Below are 23,181 nucleotides of genomic sequence, written 5' to 3'. Positions count from 1 at the left end.
CTATCATTATATAATTACCTTCACTGTCTCTTTTAGTGATTTTTAGCTTAAACTCTATTTTATCTGATATAACTACAGCTACTCCTGCTTTCTTTTGGTTACCATTTGCTTGAAATATCTTTTTCCGTCTCTTCATTCTCAGTCTACGTGTGTTTTTAAAGCTAAAGTGTGTCTCTTGTAGGTAGCATATTGTTTGGATCTTGTTTTTCATCCATTCAGCAATTCTACTGTTTTGAATGAAAAATTTAATCCATTTAAATTAAACAGAATTATTGATAGATAAGAATTTACTATTGTTATTTTGTTGTTTTCTGACTGTCTTGTAGATCCTTGCTTCTTACATTTCCAGTCTCCTTTTGTGAATTAATGATTTGTTGTGGTATGCTTTGACTCCTTTAGCATAATCTCTTGGATAACTATTACAGGATTTTTTCCTTTGTGATTAACGTGAGGCCTACATAAAATGTGATATATTTATAACATCCTATTTTAAGTTGATAAAAACTTCAATAGCATACTAAACTTGACACTTTTACTGCTTCCCACCTCAATTTTAGGTTACTGATGTTACAATTTACATATTTTAGTACTGTGTGTGCAATAACTAATGTAGTTATGGTTATTTTTAATACGTTTGTTTTTTCAACTTTTATACTAGAATTGTAAGAGAATTATTCACCACCATTACAATATTATAGAATCTGACTTTGACTATATATTTAGCATTACCAGTGAGTTTTTCAACTACATTCATATATTTTTATGATGTTAATTAGCATCTTTTTATTTCCACTTGATGAATTCCCTTTAGGAGTCTTGTAAGGCAGGTCTAGTGGTGATGAACTCCCTGAGCTTTTTTTTCAAGTTTTTTGACGCTTTTTAATTTGTTTCTGAAGGAGAGCTTTGCCAGCTATAGTATTCTTGATTGACAGTCTTTTCTTTCAGTATTTTGAATACATCAATCCATTGTCTCCTCACCTGCAAACTCTCCACTGAGAAATCTACATATCCTCTTATGGGGGTTCCCTTGTATGTGACACATTGCTTTTCTGTTGCTGTTTTAAAAATTCTCTTTGTCTTTGGCTTGTTTCTTGATGTAGGCATTTACTGCAATGATCTTCCCTCTCAGGACTGATTTGCTGCATCCTGTAAATTTTGGTCTGCTATGTTTCCATTTTCAATTGTCTCAAGGTATTTTTTAATTTATCCTTTGATTTCTTCTTTAACCTGTGGGTTGTTTAGCAGCATGTGATTTAACTCCACATATTTGTGAATTTTCTAGTTTTCTTCTTGTAACTGATTCTCAGTTTCATTCCACTGTGGTCAGGGAAGATGCTTGATGATATGATTTTAATCTCCTCTTAAAATTTATTAAGACTTGTTTTGTGGCCTAATATATGATCTATCCTGGAGAATTTTACACGTGTGCTTGAGAAGAGTGTGTGCTCGAAAATGTATTTTGTTCCTTTTGGATAGAATATACTATATATGTTAAGTCCATCTCGCCTAACATATTGTTTAAGTCTTAAGGGTGGAGCCCTAGTTAGATTGGATTAGTGTCCTCATAAGAAGAGACATCAGAGAGCTCTTTCCCTTTCTACTCCCCCTTCTCCACCCCACAGAGCAGACATGGAGAAAAAAGTTCATCTGCAAGTCAGAAAGAGCTCTCACCAGAAACTGAACCAGCTGGAAACCTTGATTGTAAACTTTTAGCCTCCAGATCTGTGAGAAGATTTCTGTTTTTTAATCCACTCAGTTTATGATATTTTGTTGTGGCAGTCCAAGCAGACTAATACACTGTTCAAGCAAAGCTAAATATCAAGACCAAGGCTAGTGCCTAAAAACACATCAAGCCCTTCTGCCCATTTTAATTTCTGTTAATTTATCTGTTTGTAGGTACATGTAGTAATCCCAATGTTACTGGTGCTAGGCAAATAATATTTTAAGTGATCGCATTTTAATATAAGCCTGTTTCTTACTAACATTTATTGAAATGACTTAAGTAATGGAACATGGTTCCCAAGAGCCCTGTTCCCAAGGTAAAATGCCTAACTTTCAGGCATTCATCAACAATAAAGAACAGAATACAAAAGTTGTTACTCTATTTCTATAGATATAAGGCAAACCAATCTTCAGGTATTTAAGAATTAAAGTCTTATTTCCTCTTAAAAGCTATACATTTATTTTTAATAAAATCAATATACAATGGGAATACTTTAAGAAGTAATTTTTTAGGGATGACAAAACGATAGCAAACAGGAGGTACTTAAATGTGAAGAACTGTACAAATATGTAAAAGTGATTTACTACTTCACCTGCTGAAGCTCCTGCTCTCTTTGCTCATGTCTCATTTCCATCTGTTTAATTTTCTTTTCTAAGACCATGAAATGTTTCATCTCTGGTGTATGGTTTTCTTTTGCTTCTCTCAATTCTTCTAAGAGTTTTGTAATCTAAAATTGATATGAAATAAATGGGAAATTATGATAACAAGGAAATAATTCATTTTTAACAGGCAGTCATAAGAAGTAAGAACAGTCACTGCATATTCTTTGTATAAAATTTCTCTAGATAGATAAGAGGCTTCTTGTTAACATCAAAGGTATCTGGAGTTGTTAAAATAATAGCTTTCATCCCCTAGGTCCAGAAAGTAAAGGCTCATCCTTGTTCTGAAGTGACCTCACATTCCAAAAGGTTCCAGATGATTGGACCACTTTCTCCCTCCCAGGTATGCCAGGCTGGTTGTAGTGCTGAAAATGAAGTTGGGCACTTTCTTTGATGTATTCAGCCTTGTTACAAAGTATTTGTTAATAGTGTGATTACTTTTGGGATTAAATAATACATTTAAAGCACCCAGTACACAGAAAGAGTTCAATAAATATGGATCCTTTTTTGTCAACTCCCTATAATTCTATTTGTAATTCTCTTCTGGTTCTTATCACTTTGTAACTTATAATAATTCATTCCACAGGTGAATGTATGCATATAAAACAGAGATAAGGCAGTACTGAACTCTTTCTGTGCCAGCTGTCTCTTAGGTACTGAGGATGCAGAGATGAGAGACACAGTCCCTGTCCTCATGGAGATGACAGTCTAGTGCAGTACCTCCTTTTTTGTATCATGACCCAGAGAAAATGGTAAAATTTTTATGGCACCAGGGAGTGAAATGGAGGTGACATGAGGGATCTTTATATTGGACTTCATGAAACAATTAACTGCATTTTATTTATACCATAAAATTATGATAACTTTGCCAACTGTTAACATCAAAAGGCAAAATAATTAACAAGCAAATGAAAATGGATAAAATTAACAATTCAATCATGCTTTACATGGAAACACCCAAGTACTTAATAACACTAATATAAAAAAAAAAAAGAACCCATATACTCTTCTGAAGTTAGTTTAAAAAATGTGAAAATACCATCAAATTAAATCAGAGGCAAATCCAAATATTTTAAGTGTGGGACATCCTTGATATCATCAGTGACCAAAGAAATAAGCAGGCCTTAATTAGGATGATTTGCAGAAAGGTTGGGGAGATGCCATACATACCATGCTGTGGTGATGGATGCTGGGCAACAAAATCTTGTATGTCAAAACAATGATTGATTGATTGCTAAAAATTGTAAAACAAAACAAAAAAAACCAAACAAAACCAAAACCCCCCCGAAACAAAACAAAAAATGATACTGAACTAAAAGTTGTCAGAGGCATTGTCATATATGTAATGATCAAATATCACTTCATCTTCTATAAACTTTTTAATAATTGAAAAATGACTTTGAGTTTGTTATTAGACAACCTTTCCAGCCATCATCATCTTGTGACCACAGGTAACCCATTCCAGGTCCACCGGCTGGGAAGTTCTGGTCTAGTGGAAGGCACACTTGAGAGAATGAGAATTCTAACATGATGTGCTGCCATGGAGAGATGCCCAAGAAGCAGTGAGGTGGTAAGTGAGGGAGTCCTGAACCTGAAGGAGACCTGCGCCGCAGGATTCTCAACCTGATGCAGCTGTGGCTGAACTGAGTCTTAAAAGACAAGCAGTAGTGAGTTACGGCAGTATCATGTGCTAGGCGCTAGGCTAAGTACTTAACAGATGTTGTCTCAGTTGATCTGATTTATCAAAAGTTACATTTGTTTATTGTCTGATTCCCCAAATAAAACGTAAGCTCCATGAGAGCAGGGATTTTTGTCTAACTTTGTTCTCCTCAGTATTCCTAGCACCTAGAGCCATGCACAGCAGAGAGTAGGTGTTTAACAATTATCCATGAATAAATCAACAGAGTCACCTTTCAAAGGTTAAACATTCATTTGTAAACTACATAAATTCAGAAATTTGGTTCTAGACAAAGAATAGAGATAACTTCCCTTCATTTGTACATACTTAAAAGCACTCTTAAGAGTATAAATTAAGGTTGAATCTTTACTTTTAAAAAATTCTTATATTTTAGTGAATTTCCATTGGAGGCAACTGGATCCACAAGCAAAGATGTATGATCAGAAATGCTTCCTGCTACTTGAATACTATAGAAAAATACTGGTAACAACCTGAATGTCCAATGATAGGGGATGGGTAGAAAAGTAACTGATGGGACTTCCCTGGTGGTGCAGTGGTTAAGAATCCACCTGCCAATGTAGGGGACACGGGTTTGAGCCCTGGTCTGGGAAGATCCCACATGCCGCGGAGCAACTAAGCCCACAAACCACACCTACTGAGCCTGCATGCCTAGAACCCGTGCTCCGCAACAAGAGAAGCCACCACAATGAGAAGCCCGTACACTGCAATGAAGAGTAGCCCCCCCCTCACTGGAACTAGAGAGAGCCTGCACGCAGCAACAAAGAAAGACCCAACACAGCCAAAAATAAATAAATAAATAGAAAAAAAAAAATAAGTAACTGAGAGCCTTGGACCTGGAGCCAGAGGCCCTGAGTCCTAATGCTTGCATTTCTATATTCTGCTTGGTGACCTCAGGTAAGTTATTTCATTTTTCTTAGCATCATTTTCTTCATCTATAAAATGGGAATAGTAGTACCTACTCTTTTGGGTTATTGTGAGAACCACATAGAACACTTCAGTGCCTAGTATATAGTAAACACTTAATAAACAGTAACTATTATTAATACTATTTTGATTCCTCTATTATAAAATGTAGGTTCAAGTAAACATTTAGAGTCATACAGTGATCATAAGCCACACTTGGCACTCTGGATACAGGCTAGGCAACAGCTTCACCTGGGTAGGGAACCAAACCAGGAATCCTGTCCAACTGTACTCAGCTAGTGGCATCCCTCTTCCTCCAACTTCAGAACTCAGGCAGTGGCCCTGCCCAAAAACAAACCCTGAAAGCAAGCCCAAGGATGTGACCAGCAGACACATCCAGAAACCCAAACTGAGCTGACTGGTGAAAAACTGTCTCTGCCATAGCAAACCTGCAAAGTCTGGAAGAGGATACCAATTACTCGAATGCACAGATAACCAATGCAGGAATCAAGGATCAAAAAAAATCAGGTTAAGTATGACACCATCAAAGAAAACTAAAAATCTCTAATAACTAACTTCAGCTATGTTGAAAAACTTGAAATCACTCAGTGTTCTTGCAGCTCTATAAAATTACTTTAAAAACAAGCAGTCAGGGACTTCCCTGGCGGCGCAGTGGCTGAGAATCCGCCTGCCAGTGCAGGGGACAAGGGTTCAATCCCTGGTCCAGGAAGATCCCACATGCCATGGAGCAACTACCCCCGTGCACCACAACTACTGAGCCTGTGCTCTAGAGCCCGCGAGCCACAACTACTGAGCCTGTGCTCTAGAGCCCGCGTGCCATAACTGCTGAAGCCCGTGTGCCTAGACCCTGTGCTCCGCAACAACAGAAGCCACCGCAATGAGACGCCTGAGCACCACAAGGAAGAGTAGCCCCTGCTTGCCACAACTAGAGAAAGCCCGCATGCAGCAAGGAAGACCTAATGCAGCCAAAAATAAAAATAAATAAATAAATTTAAAAAAAAAGCAGTCATAAGACAGAATTCACCAGTTTATTAGTATGCTTTCACCTGAGGCCATGGTGGAGTAAGCGACAGGGATTTCTTAAACAACCAGAAAAAAACAGACAACATACGAAACAACTATTTTCCAAAACTGGCTAATAGCACTGCAGGGCTGTAATTCATGAGAGAAAGAAAACAAACAAGATGAGCTCTATAACTGCCTAGTCTGTTGTCCAGAGGCGGTTTCGAAGCCAGTGGAAACAGTAGCCTGAACGATTCTTGGAGCTCATACAGGCTGGGAATGGTTTATATTCCCACTGGCCTGAGACAGAATGCCTCATAACACACAGGGCACCAGAGAGGGAATAAATTAGCCCTGGTAAAACAGCTATAATAAATATGGTTCATATCAAAAGGCAGACTGTCATTAGCTTTATTCAAGAGATGGAGTGCTTTACTTAGTTTTCCAGTAAATAGGCTTGAAAATCATGTGTTATAGCTTTTCTGTTTTCAAAATATTTAGCTATTCTCAAACTAAGAACACTGTAACTTGACCAAAATCGACCTTGCTCTTTATCTTGCAAACATGAACACATACTTCCTTTTACTGTTTCCCTAAAAATTTTACTTGAGGTCTATGAGGTTCTGTATGTTTACTGCTTATACAACAAAGTTTATGTACCTCTTAAACACTGAAAAGAATGCACAGTGCTGAACCTTATAGCCTTTCAACTCCTAGAACAAGATTTTTAAAACAGATAGTTGCATAATTGTGGAGTATTTTTACATTAATCTTTCCATAATGCAATTAGTTGTATGTTTTGCTTTTATCATGTGATTTAATAAGTCCTTGAATAACAAAAAAATGATGTATATGCTTCAAACAGAATACACAGCTTATCTGGTTTTTCATACTTCCTAGAATCAAAAGAATCTCAGAGTAATAAAAATGGTGAGTTTCTAGAAAGATCTATTTCCAATAATGGTTTTCTTCTTAGTGATCCAGCATCACTGTCATGATTTCTTTACCTATTTCTTAACCAAATTAAATAGTCTTAGTACTTAATGCAGAAATGGCCTTAACCATCCAATTTTACCTCCTAAAAACTCAAAACAGCCAAACCAAACTCGCCCCGTTTCCCTACTGCCCAGAAAATCTCAATGACAAATACAAACATATAAATAACTTAATCAACTAACATTTGAGCTTCATCTGGGGAAAGCTGGCTTTTATTAATATTTTCTTGATATGATAGATATTTCTGGGTTATCTCTATTTGTACATTTAAATTTAAAAAATTATACAGACATATGAATATGATTGAAATGGCTAAGAAAAGCTTATGTTAGCAGAATATTTTAGTTGTTTCTTACCTCTTTCTGTAGGATTTCTTCTCGAACGTGAGAAACTACAAGAGACTCTTGTTTACCCTGCAGCTCGATAACTTGATTTTGGAAATGTTTTATAAGTACCTAGGAAATTATGTTAGAAGTACTGAGTTAATAAAGTTTTTCCTTGAACATTATTTGAAAAATATAAGAAAGTGAGCTAATGACTTGTTTGCATCAAAAAATAAAAAGGATCCTAATATTTTATAATTGCCAAAATCTAACATAATTGCCACAGAAATAAAGTTCATTGAATGAATTAAACTCACTGAATAAATTCATCATTTTGTTTCTTTCAAAGTTTAATATATAACACCACACACATAAATTAATAACTATGTAACTACTTGGCTTCTTTATCTCTAGTACTTTTCTTTTGAAGATCTGAAAAATACCACTTAAAATCAACTTCTATAAAGTTTAAACATTTTGAAGAAAGTGGCCAACATTATCTTTATACTTTGTAATTAAGATAGCTTTTATTAAAGAGCTATTGACTAAAATAATAAAACCTAACATCTGTGAAAAGTCTCATTTTTAGACAAAGAACCTGAAGTACGTAAGTAAATACTTCCAAGAAGCTGCAAAAACAGAAAAATTCATGTTTCTTTTCTCTAATGATTTACTTTTACTGTTTCTACAATTGGACTATGCTGACTTCATTTAACTCCCAATTTAAAATATTACACTTAGAACTCTGGGAAAATAACATATTGATACTTATGGCACCATGGCCTAATGACCCTACTTTCCCCATCCCTCCCAGACCTCTCCTTATCATATAATCACTTGATATAATGTTTGCTGCCCACTGACACCCCACTCCTTTGAGGGGAAGAAAGCTAGAGAAGCTCTCTGCAAGGCTGTATAATGGTTACTTCTGAAAAGCTCTTTTAATCTTTTTCAGTGAAGTATTAAAACAGTCAAAGTTCTTTATTTCTGAGCTATCTGAAATTAAATTACAGACCTCATTACATCTCACCCTTAGATACACCAAATATTTCAACACGCATTTTCTCACAAAACCACAATAACATTTTTACACCTAAGAAAATTTGCAGTAATTTCATAATATCTCCTGTCTTGTCCATACTCAAACTTCCCCAACTGACGGACTTGTTTTTAATTAAAATCCTATTAAATAATTATGGGTGGGAGAGGTGATCATGAGATAATTATTTCTTGAAGCTTTTCCCCCTCAGTTTGGTATTAAAACCTACAGAAAGATGAAGAGCACAATGAACATTCATATATTCTTCAACTTGAATTACCCACTGCTAACATTTTGCCATATTTGCTTGCTCTTCTTTTTTTCTTGGATACACCATTTGAAAGTAAGTTGCAAATTCTATTTTAATGCTGTGTTTTCAACTTGCAAAAACCACAGAAGATGGGCCACACAGTAGATATTCATAAATATTCCAAGTTGACAAACATACTATCCAAGAAGGAAGACACACTTGAGGAAACGCAGATGAGCTGTCACCGTGCCCTGTCATAATTCTCAGAAGACTATGCTTCATAATGGCTATAGTTGTGTACATGTCTCTGTTCATTATTTTATCCCCAGCGCCTGAATGACCACAAAACATTATTTAATGAACAACAGGTAATGGGGAAAGAAGAGTGACTTGTCAGTTGGGGCTTGGGGTGGAAGGAGGTGGTTCAGCGTTCAGGTTTAAGTACTAAGGTCCCAATCACATTGGACGTATCCCTCAACCATCTATTACAACCTACTTGGAGATATATTTGAGAAATATGGGGACAAAATTGCAAAAACATTTACTTAAAAGGTATAACTGTAAAGTAGAATAGTTAAACACATATACGGTAAGAGTGTTGTCTTCTATTAAAAAAAAGAAAGTGACAATAATTTCCCATTCCTATCACCAACTTCAAGAAGTGAAGTTAAAATATTTCCAGATACTTTGTCAACAGTCTTGAAAAAAAAAAAATTGCATTACACTCAAAGTTTATTAAAGTCACCTACCTCTTGAGTTGCTATTTTACGATTTAGTTCGGCTACTTTGGAAGCAGAATTTTCGACTGCGTTTTGGCAAAGGAGTTTCTCTACTTCCCTCTCATGAGATGCTTTGAGGGATGTGATGTGTGCTGCAGTTTCTTCCTTGAACCTTTAGAGCAAATGAAAGAACACCACACATAAAAGTGGCTCTTCAACCTCTAATTCAGAGTCAGCACAAAAATAGTGTAAGAAGCCTGGAAATTAAAGAAGCAAAGGGAGAGAAGGCACCAATATCTACTGTACTGTGCTTGGTGCTTTATACATTACTGCCTATGAGTTCTTACAACCACTCCATGAGCTTGCTCTTATTTACTCAATTTTATAAAGGCAAACTTGAGTGTAGGAAAGAGTGATGTATCTAGGGTCCCAGATCAGTTAAGTTGCAGAGCTGGAGTTTGAGCCCAGCAGAGCGGGACACTCCCCAGCCTGGGGCACTTTCTGAGAGAAACAAAGGTTCTAAATGTTCTGTTTGGATTTAAGGCAAAGAGCTTGTCATTTTATCTTTTAAGATAAACTCAGATTTCTTGCCCCAATTATTTAGACTCTCCAATGCTTTGTTTCTAGGCAACACTCACCAGTTTTTGGTCCATGCATATGACTCCAGGGCTGGCTGCTGGTTGCAAGAATAAAATGATCTTTAGGGTAATTCTTAGGACATAGGGTAGTCTGAACCTGAGACTACTCGTTTGTCTCTATGACAAAATTTATGCATTCAGTGGCAGTTCAGTAAATGGTAAAGTTATACTGAAAAGCTGATACATTTCTTATAAACATTTCCCCTTACTGGAAAAATTATTTAAAAATGACAATTTTACTGAAAGCAGATATTTAGTAAATCACTGTTGATACTTATTAATATGGCAATTCCCAAACTACAAACATATCAGTTGCTTACTTGACTACGTTTCTTCATGGAAACAGTGTGATTAGGACCCTCGGAAAAGCATAAAAATCTAAAGCACCCACGATATAACTGAACTATAGTAAAAAGCAGCCTAAACCTGGGCCTAGGAAACATTACTTTTCACTTCTCAGGCCCAGAGCTGGCTGAAAAACAGATTAACAATACTAAAAAATTATAAATTATATATAGGAAAATTTATAGGAGAACCTGAATTTTAAATTATTTCTAGGAAAGAATATGATTCTTTCCAAATAGTTTCATTACTACTATCATATTCAGGACTAAAGAAACAAGGTTTCAATTTGGAAGCGGTATGACTGCCATGATGACTCAATTAGATGTGGCTGCCACTCACTCACTCAGCATTTGTTAGGTGCTTCCTATCCTCATTCTCCCGTAGAAGCCCTGCACTCTCCCAGGTCCTACCTCTTCCTTCACTCAGGCACTCATTACATATTCTGATGCTTCTAACTGTGGGTTCCTTAAGTCAGTCAAATGTACTGAAATCCTAATCTCTGAAGGGCACAACGTTACATATTCTCAATATATGTTATATAACTTCACAATTAAAATGTTGCTTCACAAACATTAAACTACACATGTTCTGCACACCCCAAACCTTATTTTAAACCTCATAATCAAACCAATTATTGCCTACAGGTTGCAAAAGAAGTATAATCATACATCAGTTCTCAAGGAGCTATAAGGTGGTGTATAATTAGTGCTTTCTCGGTACATAAGTTATACAGGAGTTGGAGATGGGAGCGAGAAATTTCTAAGAAGTTCTAGGTAATATTTTTCCTAGAAAATGAAACATGAGTGAGCAAAAGGCAGGAAAGAAATTTGGCAAGTAACACTACTCTGATGGCGCAGGATTAGAATGGTGATGGGACTTGAGATGCCAGGTAGAGAAATTCAGTCTTGATACTTCAGGAAGTTGGGAGTCACTGGAGAACACAGTGACTCAGATACAGGAGTACCTAAAGAATATTAACGGTTTTTAAGCAAGGTGACTGGGGGAGACAGAAACTGAAATTAGGGAGAGTGGGGTGGGAAAACTGTCTAGTAAACCAAGTAGACCACACTATAAAAAGGAAGAAAGCAAAATAAATACTTATAAGGAAGCACCCCATAGACTGTCAACCCAAGGAATAAAGGTGGTAAAGCTGGGCCTGGCAACTGAAAATATGGTCATAGACAGAGATGGGGAAGTTGGGAGGTGGAGCTAGTTTATGGGTAAAAAAAAGAGAGAAAATCTCCGATACTACTGATTCCAAGAGGAACAATCCAACACATTTTTAGATTTAACATCTGAGCTCAGGGAAGAGAACAAGCCTTGAAAAGTAAATCTAGGAGTCGTGGGGTTCATAGAAGCCATAGAGAACAGATGAGTTTAGCAAGGGAGGAAAAGCAGAGGACAGAAAGCCAAAACCTGAACTTTGGTAGAAAGTCAAATTTTTGAGGAGGGAGAAGGAAAAGGAGTCAGGAGTCTGTCAAAAGGAGCAGAAAAGGAGCTTTAGTCAGAGTGCCAAGTCATGGAGGTTAAGGAGGAAACCCTTTCAGAAAAGGCAGTGTAGTCAACAATGTCACAGAAAATGAGGATGGAGAAAACGCCACTGACTGAGAAAGGCTATTCTTGAGAGACCAGGTTCAAAAGAGTGTGAGGATTAGAGAGCCATGCTTAGAGGAAGTCAGGGGGAAATAAAAGGAGAGGCTACATGTGGAAAACTGGTACTGAAAGGCAGAGGACCAGAACTTGGTTTGATCGGGTGAAAAAGATCTGAGCATGTAAGGAGGCTCAGAGGAAAGAGACAGGAGATGGTACTCGGAGATTCTGAGAAGGAAACGGATGAGTATAGAAGTTCTTCAAGGCACGAACAGATGTAATCACAAGATTAATTTGAAGAGTTATTTTGGAAGAGGACCTTTTCCTCTTAGAATGTCAACTAGTTTTACTAAGAGCTGTTTTCTGATAGCTGTCTGCCTACAGCAACCATAAATGATGATATTCATTTGCAGGAAGGCCCAGTGGGTCAGCTTATTAACACCATTTGGATACGTGCAGAAAGGTAAGACTGCTCGGCCCAAGAACTGGGTTGACATGAAGATTCAAGTTCATTAGAATCTGAGCTTCCAATAGGCAGAAGATCCAACTCTGAAACACATCTGTGCTTAGCAATGTAGTACAGGTTCTTAAAATTTGGTAATGAATTTAGTTCAGGGTCAAACTAATTATCCAGGGGAAACACATCTATGATTTTAAAATTTTTATCTTTTTATGTCTCCATATACTGACAAAGTCACATTTTTACCTTTTCATGGAGTTTTCAAATTGGTTCACTGCTACTTCAGATTTCATCTTCAGCTCATTCCTCTCCACAGTTAATCTCTCCAGTTCATTTTTCAATCTGCTGTTTTCTTGTACAACCTCTGAAATATCGGAATCAGTAAAAGTATGTGGTTGGTAAAGCTTGCCCTCCAGGGTTCCAGAGGAGTTAGCATTTCTTTTACCCGGGTGCAGAACATCTTTCTTCACCCTTCTGGCAGTCATTTCCTCCCTAGCCTTAGAGTGCTGATTAGAGAGCATCTTTCTCCTCTCCTTCTGAAGCCTCTCCACAGTTTTTGAAAGGTCCTGTATCTCTCTCCCCTTTGCGGCTAGCTCCTCGTTGAGTCTGACCAGCTTAGCTTTAGAATGAGCCTGTTCCACCTGGAATTCTATAGACTGGAAATCTTTATCATCCTTTTCATTTTTCTTGAGCTCCAATTCAGCATTCTGATGTTTAAGAACATCTACTTCAGCTTCAAGATTTCTTACAGTGATTTGATGGGCTTCCTTAAGGTCATCCAGGTCCTTCTCTAGTGCTTTAACTCTGGAGGAGCTGTCATGTTGGCTCTGGGATGCCTCCTTCAACTTGCAGGCAAGCAGCTGCTCCTGCTCATCCAGTCTCTGCTCATACTGAATCTGTAGAAAAGAATCCACGTAACGACAAACCACTGCTAAACGTTTCATTAGTTACCGAAGCCCTGCACTCTCCCAGGTCCTGCCTTTTCCTTCATTCAGGGACTCCCCATACATTCTGATGCCTCCAAGCCCATGTTCCTTGAGTCAGTCAAATGTGTTGAAGTCCTGTCTTTGAAGGGCATACCATTATATATTCTCAATGTATGTTATGTAATTTCCTAATTATATGTTGCTTCATAACATTACAAGTTTTTGTACACCAAAACTTATTTTAACCTCACAAGCAAACCTATTATTGTGTACCCTTCTCTATGCAAACTGACACACTATACTCCCTGAGGATAAACAGGGAAAGCAGTTGGGGTTACTGATATCTGTAAGAAATAGCACATTTTCAACCTTCTAACATCAATTTAGAAATCTCATAGGCGTAATAAGTCAGCTTAGAATCTGCATACTGGAGCTTTATTATTATTAACAAAATAACCTAATAGTCTACTCTGTGGAGGGAGGCATGATAGAGCTTTGTTCATTCAATCACTGAACATATTTATTGTGCTACAACTGCATGCCAGGCACTGTGCCAGATCCTAGAGATAAACTCAGTTCCTGCCTTCAAACAGTTCACAGCCCGGTGAGGAGAGTGACATGGCAAATTTCAACGTCCTATGATAACTGCGATAATGGGCCTATGAACACGGCGCAGAGGGGCACCCGGGTGTGTCTGGAGGCCTGAGGGAAGGAGTGAAGATGGCACAGAGGGAGCACATTCAAGTTCAGCTTTGAGGGATGTGTGTACATTTGGGGATAAGTGGAAGCAGGGGTATTTTGGAAGTAGGAAGAGCACATGCGAAGGTAACTGAAATGCTTGGTGTGCACTGGGAATCAGAAATGAAAGGAGGAAGTGGCTGGAAGTGAGCAGGGGCAGGAGAGGGGGGTGGGATAGGGACTGGAAAAAGGAAAAAGTTAGGTACATTTAGAGAAATTAAAAGGGGTGGGGGGGGGGGTTGGAATTCATTCCTCTATTTGGTCTCTGCCCTCCAAAGACATACTCTTCGGTCTCATTCTAAGAAGCCCCCAGCCCCCATGGTACACCTCTGAGCCCCATCTCCATGGTTACCCGGCATTTACCTTCATTTTCTGAAACTGCTGTTCCATGGTCCGAAGGCTTTTCTTTGCTTCTTCATCTTTGCCCTCCAGATCAGCTTCTAGTTTTTTTATCCTTTTTTCCATAAACTCCACTGTATTTCTATCCACTGTATCACCAGCTGCTGAGGCAGCCAATATTAAAGCAGGCAAAGAATTGGGATATCGTCTCTTTAGAATTCCTTCCATTTCCTTAACCTATTAGAATATTTTTGTATGCATGTTAAGGTCACAAATATATTAAAATTAAGCAGCTTAATGTAAAAATTTAGATTATGCTCTATCAGTCTAGATTTCAAAGAGATGTTCATATCACATCTCAAGACTGAATCAAATGCACAGCGACCTAGACTATAGTTATTTCAGAATATTTCTCGCTCTTCAAACCAATTCAGTCCTGTTCCTTTCCTGGCCACTAAACCAAACTACCAAGTCATACCTTTTAATATAACAGGTCCTGTAAAGTAACAAAGTTAATTTTTTGCTTAGTTTTCCTTCTTCTCATAAAACTGGGATAATATTCAGCCCAGTGATGACCTCACAGTTTCAGGTTTGTGATGGAATAACAGCTGTAGTCTAAGGGTCATGACTTGACTACAGAATCATGTTCTCTATGAACAGGACTGGAAATTCTAATTTTGTTTTAATATTTAGTTATGAATACAAATACTACATTATAGAAGACTTTAAAAACATAAGGTGCAATTAATATTCCAGCCTACAAACTAACTATTTCAATGAAAAAAAAATCTTTATCCTAGTAAGTGTTACTATATGGGTTTTGAAAAAAGTCTTCCAGCCACAATGACCATGAAATGAGTATTTCTAAGCCTAAACAGTGAGCCAGAGCTCAAAATTATGGCCAGCTCTCTGGGAGGGGATGTTCGGTTTCCAGGGTGTTCTGCAGGACTTCCCTAGCGCTACTAACATGTTCCCAGCTGGAGGGTCTCCTTCCCTGCCCTCCTCTCTCACCTATCCTTCCTCAGGAGAAGGGATCCTAGCTCTACACCCCGAGTGGCAAAGTTCTGTTTCCTTCTTCCTGGATGTCAAATAGAGCTGGGATGCAAATAACCTTTCATCAATAGGTCTACCACCTAATGAGACACATTACTCTTAAAAATTCTTTATGCAGAAAGCCACAGAGTACATAAAATGATGTTGTTTACTGTGTTTTTATTGTTACTTTAAATACTGTATTCAAAGTTTAAAGTAGAGGCAGTTCTATATTAAAATGAATGAATAAAACCCAAAATTTCCAGGTTGACTACATCTTGTAGGAACTCCTGAAACAAAAGAGAAAACAAAAATGCTCTGTATATAAAATATCTTAATGAAAATTTACCCTGAACACGTACTTGTCGCTCTAGATCCTGAATTTTTTTGGCATCAGTTGCTTTTTCTTTTAAACGTATCTTCTGCTGGATGGATGGATTTCCAGATTCAGCTTTCAGTTTCTCAACCTATCAATAAGGAAAGACCATGTTAAGAAGCATATTTAAAACACAGCAGAGAAACACCAAGAGGGAAGCATAACAGCAGTTCATTAATTCACTTATTAGATCCCAGATGGGGCACTGTGCTGGAGATACAGAGAGCAATCAAGACAAGCCAGGTCCTTGCTTTCATGGTGCTTATGTCCTAATGGAAGGAGACAGTTGAAAAGCTAATAAACAAAATCATTAAGTAAATTAAATAACTTCAGAGAGTGACAAGTACTATGAAGAAAATAAAGTCAAGGAATGAGAAGAAAGAGTCAGAGGAAGCGAGACTGGTAGCTACATTAGATTAAGAGGTCAGGAAGATCTTTCTGGGGAGTAGAAATCAGAGCTGAGACTTGAACAAGGAGTGAGACCCAGGAAGAAGCTAGGTCAGAGCACACTCTAGGCCAAAGCAACAAGTGGAACGAGCTTGGCATGTTCAAGAACCAGAGGGAGGCCCGTGTGGTTGGGAGGAGAGTGACCGGGGAGCGCAGTACGGATGGGGCTGGAGAGACAGGCAGGGTTCAGACCACATGGGGACCTCACAGGCTGTGCTAAGGAGCTTGGATTTACAGTTGCCCCTTGGTAACCGTGGGGCACCGGTTCCCAGACCCCTGCAGATACTAAGATCCGGGCATGCCGAAGCCCCAGGGATGCTCAAGTCCCTTGTATAAAATGGTGTAGTATTTGCCTGTAACTCCCATATACTTTAAATCATCTCTAGATTACTTATAATACCTAAAGCAATGTAAATGCTATGAAAATAGCTGCCAGTGAACAGCAAATTCAAGTTCTGCTTTTTGAAACTGTTTTTCTTCCAAATATTTTCAATCCACAGTTGGTTGAATCTGCTGGATAGGGAACTTGTGGATACAGACGGCTGACTGTATTCTCAGGCTAATCTAAAATAGACTACACAAATAAACACAAACCAAAGTCAAACAGGCCATTTTAATGAACAGACTTTCGAGTATATTGATTTGATGACACAAAGCTATGAAGGAGTGTTGAAGATAATAGGGTTAATCTATAGAAATACATTCTGAAATGATCATTACCTCAAGTTTCAGCTTCTCAATTTCTTCATTTGCTTCTTTAAGTCGAACTGCATCTTTATCCAGAAGTTCCTGATTTTCGGCGTACCACTGTAATCTTTTTTGCAGGCGACTTATTTCTTGTTTATGTGTTTCTTCTAAAATTTTTATTTCATATAATTTTTCACCTATAAGATAAAGTAATACAATAACTCCATTGTAACTTTTCAAAATATGGAAATAAACTACATTGAAAGATTTTAAATGAAAACCAATGTCTCCCTAATGAAAGCATTAAGAAAAAAATAAGAGGCCAAAAACAACTGATGTATGCAAGCCTGTGTCTAGTTTAGTGTATTAGTAAAGGAGGATGAAGACTGTTCAGAGTCCAAATCCTCAAACTTGTAGCAAAGTTGGCATATAGAAATTTTTGATAAATCACTTGTTTTCCCACTGACTTTCATTATAGAAGTAAAGTCTTTTCTATGAAAATAAATGTTGGATTCAGGAGATAATAAAAATGAAGAATTCCTATAATTATATTATTATTATATTAAAAAGTAACAATGGCAAACATTAGAGAGTGCTTCCCATGTAAGATTTTATTTAATACAACAAACATATGATGGGAACTATTGTTGTTATTCTATTTTACAGATGAGGAAAGTAAATTTCTTACAAACAGTAAGTGGATTTTACTATACACATCTTACACTGAAGATCATAATATCACAGAGGAAAGATCCTTACTTTGGCAAACAAGGGGTTCTCTGACCAACCTTTCTAGCCCTGTGTTCTGCCATCCTAAGCCGCAATCCACAGGTGTATCCAAAAACACGCTCAGGAAACACTCTTGAGCGGCCCCCTCCATTCGTTTACTCCTGAATCTCTCCATCTGTCAGGACCCTCAAATGCCATTCCTCTCTGAAACCCTTATTAGCACCCTCATGTTTATTTCTAATTTTTTTAATATTAAACTTTATCTTACTCTCCTTCTGCATTCCCGGGTGGGGTATACCATACCCATCCTTGTGTTTCTACAAACATAGTTTCTACAAACATTTGTTCACTTGGTAAATACTTGAGAGCTTATGTTTCAGACCCAGGGATAAAAAGGGAGCCCATGCCCTGTAAAGTCACAGTTTAGCTGGGATGACTGTAAACAACTAAGCTTACAATGCCATGAATTCAAAACAATCCGTGACTTTCTTTGGTCTCGCAATTATTGCTGCTAAAACCAATCAAATGCACATACCTATTCACTAATTTTTTAAAGTTTCTAAAATTACAATACACTTCAAGGAATAGCATTTTAATTATACTATCCAATTGCTGTTACTTAACTCAAGATTAGAACAGTTAGGAGTATAAAGGTAAACCGTTTCAGCTCAGACTTTTACCTGTGGCATAAGCAATCTGGTCTTTGGCTTGGTCTCTCTCTTTCTTTACTTTTTCCAAGTCTACTTCAAGAGCCTGTTTGTCCTGCTTCAGTCTTTTGATGTCTTCCAATAAACTGTTTTTTTCTTTCTTGATATTCATAAAAATACAAAAGCAAATTACGTCCAACCACAATAAATTGTGGTATAGAGTCTCTTTCACCCACGTCATCATAAACACTGCTAATTATTTTTCTAAATTTTAGCTTGATCTTATCACCATTCCCCTCCAAACGATCACGAGCTCCCCAGAGCCTACTAGAATCAGTTCTAATCACCTAACTCAGCACAGCTTCCAAGCCCTTCCACTCTGCCGTTCTCACTTCTCCTGGCTTACTGCAATACCCTCCTAACCAGTCTGCCTCTTCCACTCTCAGCACCTACAGTCTTTTCTCCTCACAGTAGCCAGAGGAACTGTCTTCAAGAGTCAGTTAATGTCAGTCTTCTGTCTGAAGCTCTCTGGTGGCTCCCACCCTTCTTGGGGGAAGCCCAGAGTCCTTACCATGACCTTCAGTGTCACAGAACCCAGTCGTGCCCGCTCCTCTGACGTATCGCCTGCAAATTTCCCCCTCGCGCTCCACGCCAGCTGCAGAGCCCTTGTGGCTGTTCTTTGAACCCGCCCAGCACATTCCAACCCCACAGTGTTTTTGCACTTACTGTCTCCTCTGCCCTCACATAGCCAAGTGGTTTATTCCTTCACTTTATCAGGATTTCTGTTCAAACGAGGCCCCAGGAAGGCCTTCCCTGATCACTCTAAAACGGCAACCCTCATCCTGGCCCCCAGGTGTGCTGCTTTTTCTTCTTCTCACACACTCATCACCGCCTGACATAGACATTTACTTGAAAGCAGAACTTTACTTTGCTCATCCCTATATCACAAACGCAAAAAACTGCTTGGCACATTTAAAAAAAGTTAAATTCTCAATGTGCTCACAGGCCGTACTCTCAACTGCCCTCATTCCTCGCCTTGCCAAAGTCATGCTTATCCTTCAAAGCATAGTTCAAATGAGGCTATCCCTGATAATCCCTGCCCCAGCATTACCACAAACTTGCAGTGTACCTCTAGCATAGCATTTACTATTTTGTTTCATACGACACTTATTTGCGTACAAGCCTTTTCTCTTTATTAGGCTGAAAGCTCTTTGGGGACCAAGACTGATTTTACTACTTGTTTACTTTATGGCACCAAGCACATGGCAGGTACTCAATAACTGTATACTGAACGGAACTCATAACTGCTGAATAAACTCCTGGGGCACAGTTGGTATATTTTATTTTCAAAATAAAAATTCTTAGAAACTTTCTATCACACTACCTTAGAATCTAAAATCCAGTCTTATGAAGAAAATAAATCCATTCATAAGGGCTTGAATAATCGTGGTTCCAGCTGTATCATTTCATTGTTTCATCTTCTGTGTGATCTTCTGCGGATGTCTTTTCAGGAGAGCACTGAGTGTCTGCAAGAACCTACTGTGTGGACACTCAGAGGCCTCTGCCTGTCTCTCCGACCTTTTCTTCCATCACTCTTGTCCTTACCCACTTCCGCCTCAGGTGCCTCTGCTTCTGGAAGGTACCAAGCCCAATCCTGACTCAGGGCCTGTGCTTCCCCTTGGCTGGAAGGCTCGGTCTTCGCACGGTGAGCTGCTGCTTCTCCTCCACTCTTGATGCAGACACCACTTTCTCAGAGGGCACCTCCTTGCCCACACGGCTGACGGCTGCCTTACCCCTGCCCTGCCTACCGTTAGTCTCTATTCTTATTTTCCTCAAAGAACTTACCTCTATTTGTAACTATTTCTTGTTTACTTATTATCTGTCTTCCCTGGTAGAATATAGGTTCCTAGTGAGCAAGGCCCATGTCTGTCTTGTTTACCTACTGTTTTTCCAACTCCAGGGTGTCTGCCTGACTGACTGGCCGAACTGCAGTCAGCCTCAACCTCCTCTCCACCCTGGGAATCTAGAAGGACAGGGCTCAGGACCTTCGCTTTTAGTATGTGTCCATCCATAGTTTACAAAAAAACAATTCACATTTTAAGACTACACTAATTGGTATTAATTTTTAAGGTACAAATTAGACTATACATAAGTAGGTTTGATATGAGTATTATATTACAGATTTATCTCAGTATGAATTTTTTGATCTAAAACTATTTAAACTCAGAAAACCAAAGTGAATGAAAATTAACGCATGACATTCCATCTTTCAATATTTGCACAAATAAATACAACTCTAAATAATTTTTAACACTTTTTTTGATTTTTTTTTTGATTTTTTTTTTTTGGCTGCATTGGGTCTTCGTTGCTGCACGCAGGTTTTCTCTAGTTGCGGTGAGAAGAAGCTCCTCTTCATTGTGGTGCGCGGGCTTCTCACTGTGGTGGCTTCTCTTGTTGCGGAGCATGGGCTCTAGGTGCGCGGGCTTCAGTAGTTTTGGTGCACGGGCTTAGTTGCTCTGCGGCATGTGGGATTTTCCCGGACCAGGGATCAAACCCGTGTCCCCTGCAGTGGCAGGTGAATTTTTAACTGCTGAGCCACCAGGGAAGTACCTTTCTGATTTCTTTGAAGGTGTTCCCTGCCTTTGGTACTTTCACCATGATGGGTTTAGATGCAGATTTTAAATTATGTATCCTGAGCAAGACTCACTGTATTTCCTGAATTTGAGAATTCATCTCTTTTATAATTTCTAGACATTTCTTAGCCATTACTTTAAAAAAAATTTAATTACATACTAGAGTATCTCATATTTCTGATATTTTTCATTTCTCTATTTTTTTGTGTTTCACTCTAAGCTCCTTAGATCTATCTTCCAGTTTACCAATTTCTTCTTAGTTATGTATGAGCTATTTAATTTTTCTACTTATTCTGTTTATTTTTCTCTGAATTTGCCTAGTCTGTTTTGTTCTTTCCTCACACTGAATTTCTCACTTATTTTGTATATTAAATCATTTAAAGTCTATTTATTTCATAGTCTACTCAGTAATTTGATTGGAGTTCTAATCCTGCTGTTTATTAAATCATCCCATGCCTGCTCACGGTGGGTTGTTTCCCTGGGTTTTGTAATTCTGTAATTCTGAGCATACCATCAGCATGCTTCATTTTATCTGAAGGAATACCATGTGAGCTGGGTTAAGGATGGATACCCCTAAGAGTGTTTTGCATGTGTTTCTTATAGACACACTAAAGATGATCACTGACTCAGGACCCCCTTTTATGCTATTTTTTTTTTCCAGTTTGATTATGACCAACCCTTGAAAGTAGTGTCAATTCAAATACTAAAACACAAATGAAGGCAGTAGGGATGACATTTATACTGAACAACTAGTAAGACACTGAGCAGAGATTTTTTTTCCCCCTGTCTATATAGAAATCAAGTTAAGACAGATAAGCTTTCTTGATATTTCAGCCCCTTCTGAAGGTGGGTGGGCTTTTTCATAGACCACTGTTTTACTGAAGGATGTGGCCCTTTGAAGTCCTGGGGTCCTACCTCTACTTTGTTGTTAAAGCTCAAGGCTCGTGGTTACTGAACTGGCAGCCTAGGAGAAATGCTTACTGCTAGGTTTGTATCCCTGTTCATTTCTGACCCCTAGAGATTCCCCTTACTTTCTTGAGAGCTGGGTTATGCATTTACAAGATGTTTCTTACATTTTAGCCAGCATTTTCCAGTGATTTCAGTGGCAGTTTTAGCTTCCCGTTTGTCAGAAAAAAATGTGTTCAAAGTAGCACTTTTAAAAGGTCACTAATAACAGCCTTCAAATGAAGCTAATGCCGTGCTTGAAACCTTACCATGTTTTCCCAAGCCTTCATAAACTTCAGCAATGTTAATTGCTCTCCTAACTTGCTAGTTTTTGAGGCCCACTGATAAGTGCGGGTGTCCAATCACTTATTCCTTCTTTCTACTTATCTGTCTACCTATCTAATCATTCTATACATACATGCATCTTAAGAAAGTTCTCTAATGGATTCATATTTGAAGCTGTATTTTATATACAAGTCTGTTAAGCATCAATTATTGCACTAAGGCATGTTTAAAGTGCTATATAACCTAACTTTATATAATAAATTTCTAATTAAAACGTGATATGTAATTGGAATTTTTCTAATTTATGTAATCATTCGAATAGATTGGAAGGACTTTAGTTTAGTGCTATGGTTCTTAATGGGAGGGAGTAGGGAAAGTTGACTGCCCTCCCACAGGAGATGTCTGGAAACGTGGCAGTGGTTCTGAGTGTTGCAGCGACTGGTGGGTGCTATGAGCATAGTTCCTGGTGACAGGAGTGATAAAAATCATGCAATGCATAGAACTGTTCTGCTTAAGACAGAATTAATCTGCCCTAAATCCCCAAACTTCTCCTATTGATAAATACTGCTTTAGAAAATTCTAGGCCATATTCTTTATAACAATTCAATACAAATAAAGAAAAAAGTTATACAGTAGCTATTGCATTTCACCTCTGTGTTAGGCACATCAGACACACATATTTGCAGATATAGTCTCCGCCCCCTAGAAGTGCACAGTCCGCTTGGGTAGACAGAGGAAAAGCCAACTAACTTTTTAAGGTGAATGATTATCTTCAAATTATTTTCCTATTTTAGCCGTACATTTCCAACGAGGAATTTGAAGTTAGGTATACATGCCCTAAATAAGGTTATGCCTCCAACATGGCTCCACGTGATAAATGCCTGATGAGAGGTTGGATTATAAAGAGGATGCCATCTAAAACCAGCATCACATTGTCTCCTCTATAGTAAGGTCACACGTGTCCCAGTGCTAACCTTAGATATTTCCTAACTTTTAACTGGTATGAAATTTATAAGCAGATTTTATTTAT

General features: G+C 38.1%; 1 protein-coding gene across 4 annotated transcripts in view; it reads right to left on the bottom strand.

Moving 5' to 3' along the window:
* Window positions 1-23,181, bottom strand: part of CEP162 (centrosomal protein 162) — a 92,314-nt gene that overhangs the window by 14,419 nt on the left and 54,714 nt on the right. For all 4 annotated transcript variants that reach the window (XM_068551528.1, XM_068551530.1, XM_068551529.1 and 1 more), the window contains 8 exons: window positions 18,322-18,448; window positions 16,946-17,109; window positions 15,765-15,869; window positions 14,395-14,607; window positions 12,614-13,263; window positions 9,365-9,506; window positions 7,360-7,458; window positions 2,316-2,450 (listed from right to left, as the gene is read on the bottom strand). In XM_068551528.1, coding sequence (XP_068407629.1) covers window positions 2,316-2,450; window positions 7,360-7,458; window positions 9,365-9,506; window positions 12,614-13,263; window positions 14,395-14,607; window positions 15,765-15,869; window positions 16,946-17,109; window positions 18,322-18,448 — 1,635 coding nt within the window. The remainder of the gene's footprint in view (window positions 1-2,315; window positions 2,451-7,359; window positions 7,459-9,364; window positions 9,507-12,613; window positions 13,264-14,394; window positions 14,608-15,764; window positions 15,870-16,945; window positions 17,110-18,321; window positions 18,449-23,181) is intronic.

Source organism: Eschrichtius robustus, chromosome 9 (genome assembly GCF_028021215.1).
Source record: "Eschrichtius robustus isolate mEscRob2 chromosome 9, mEscRob2.pri, whole genome shotgun sequence".
NCBI classification, from domain to species: domain Eukaryota; kingdom Metazoa; phylum Chordata; class Mammalia; order Artiodactyla; family Eschrichtiidae; genus Eschrichtius; species Eschrichtius robustus.
The sequence above is the reverse complement of the archived record's forward strand: the minus strand, read 5'-3'. Positions and strand labels throughout refer to the sequence as shown.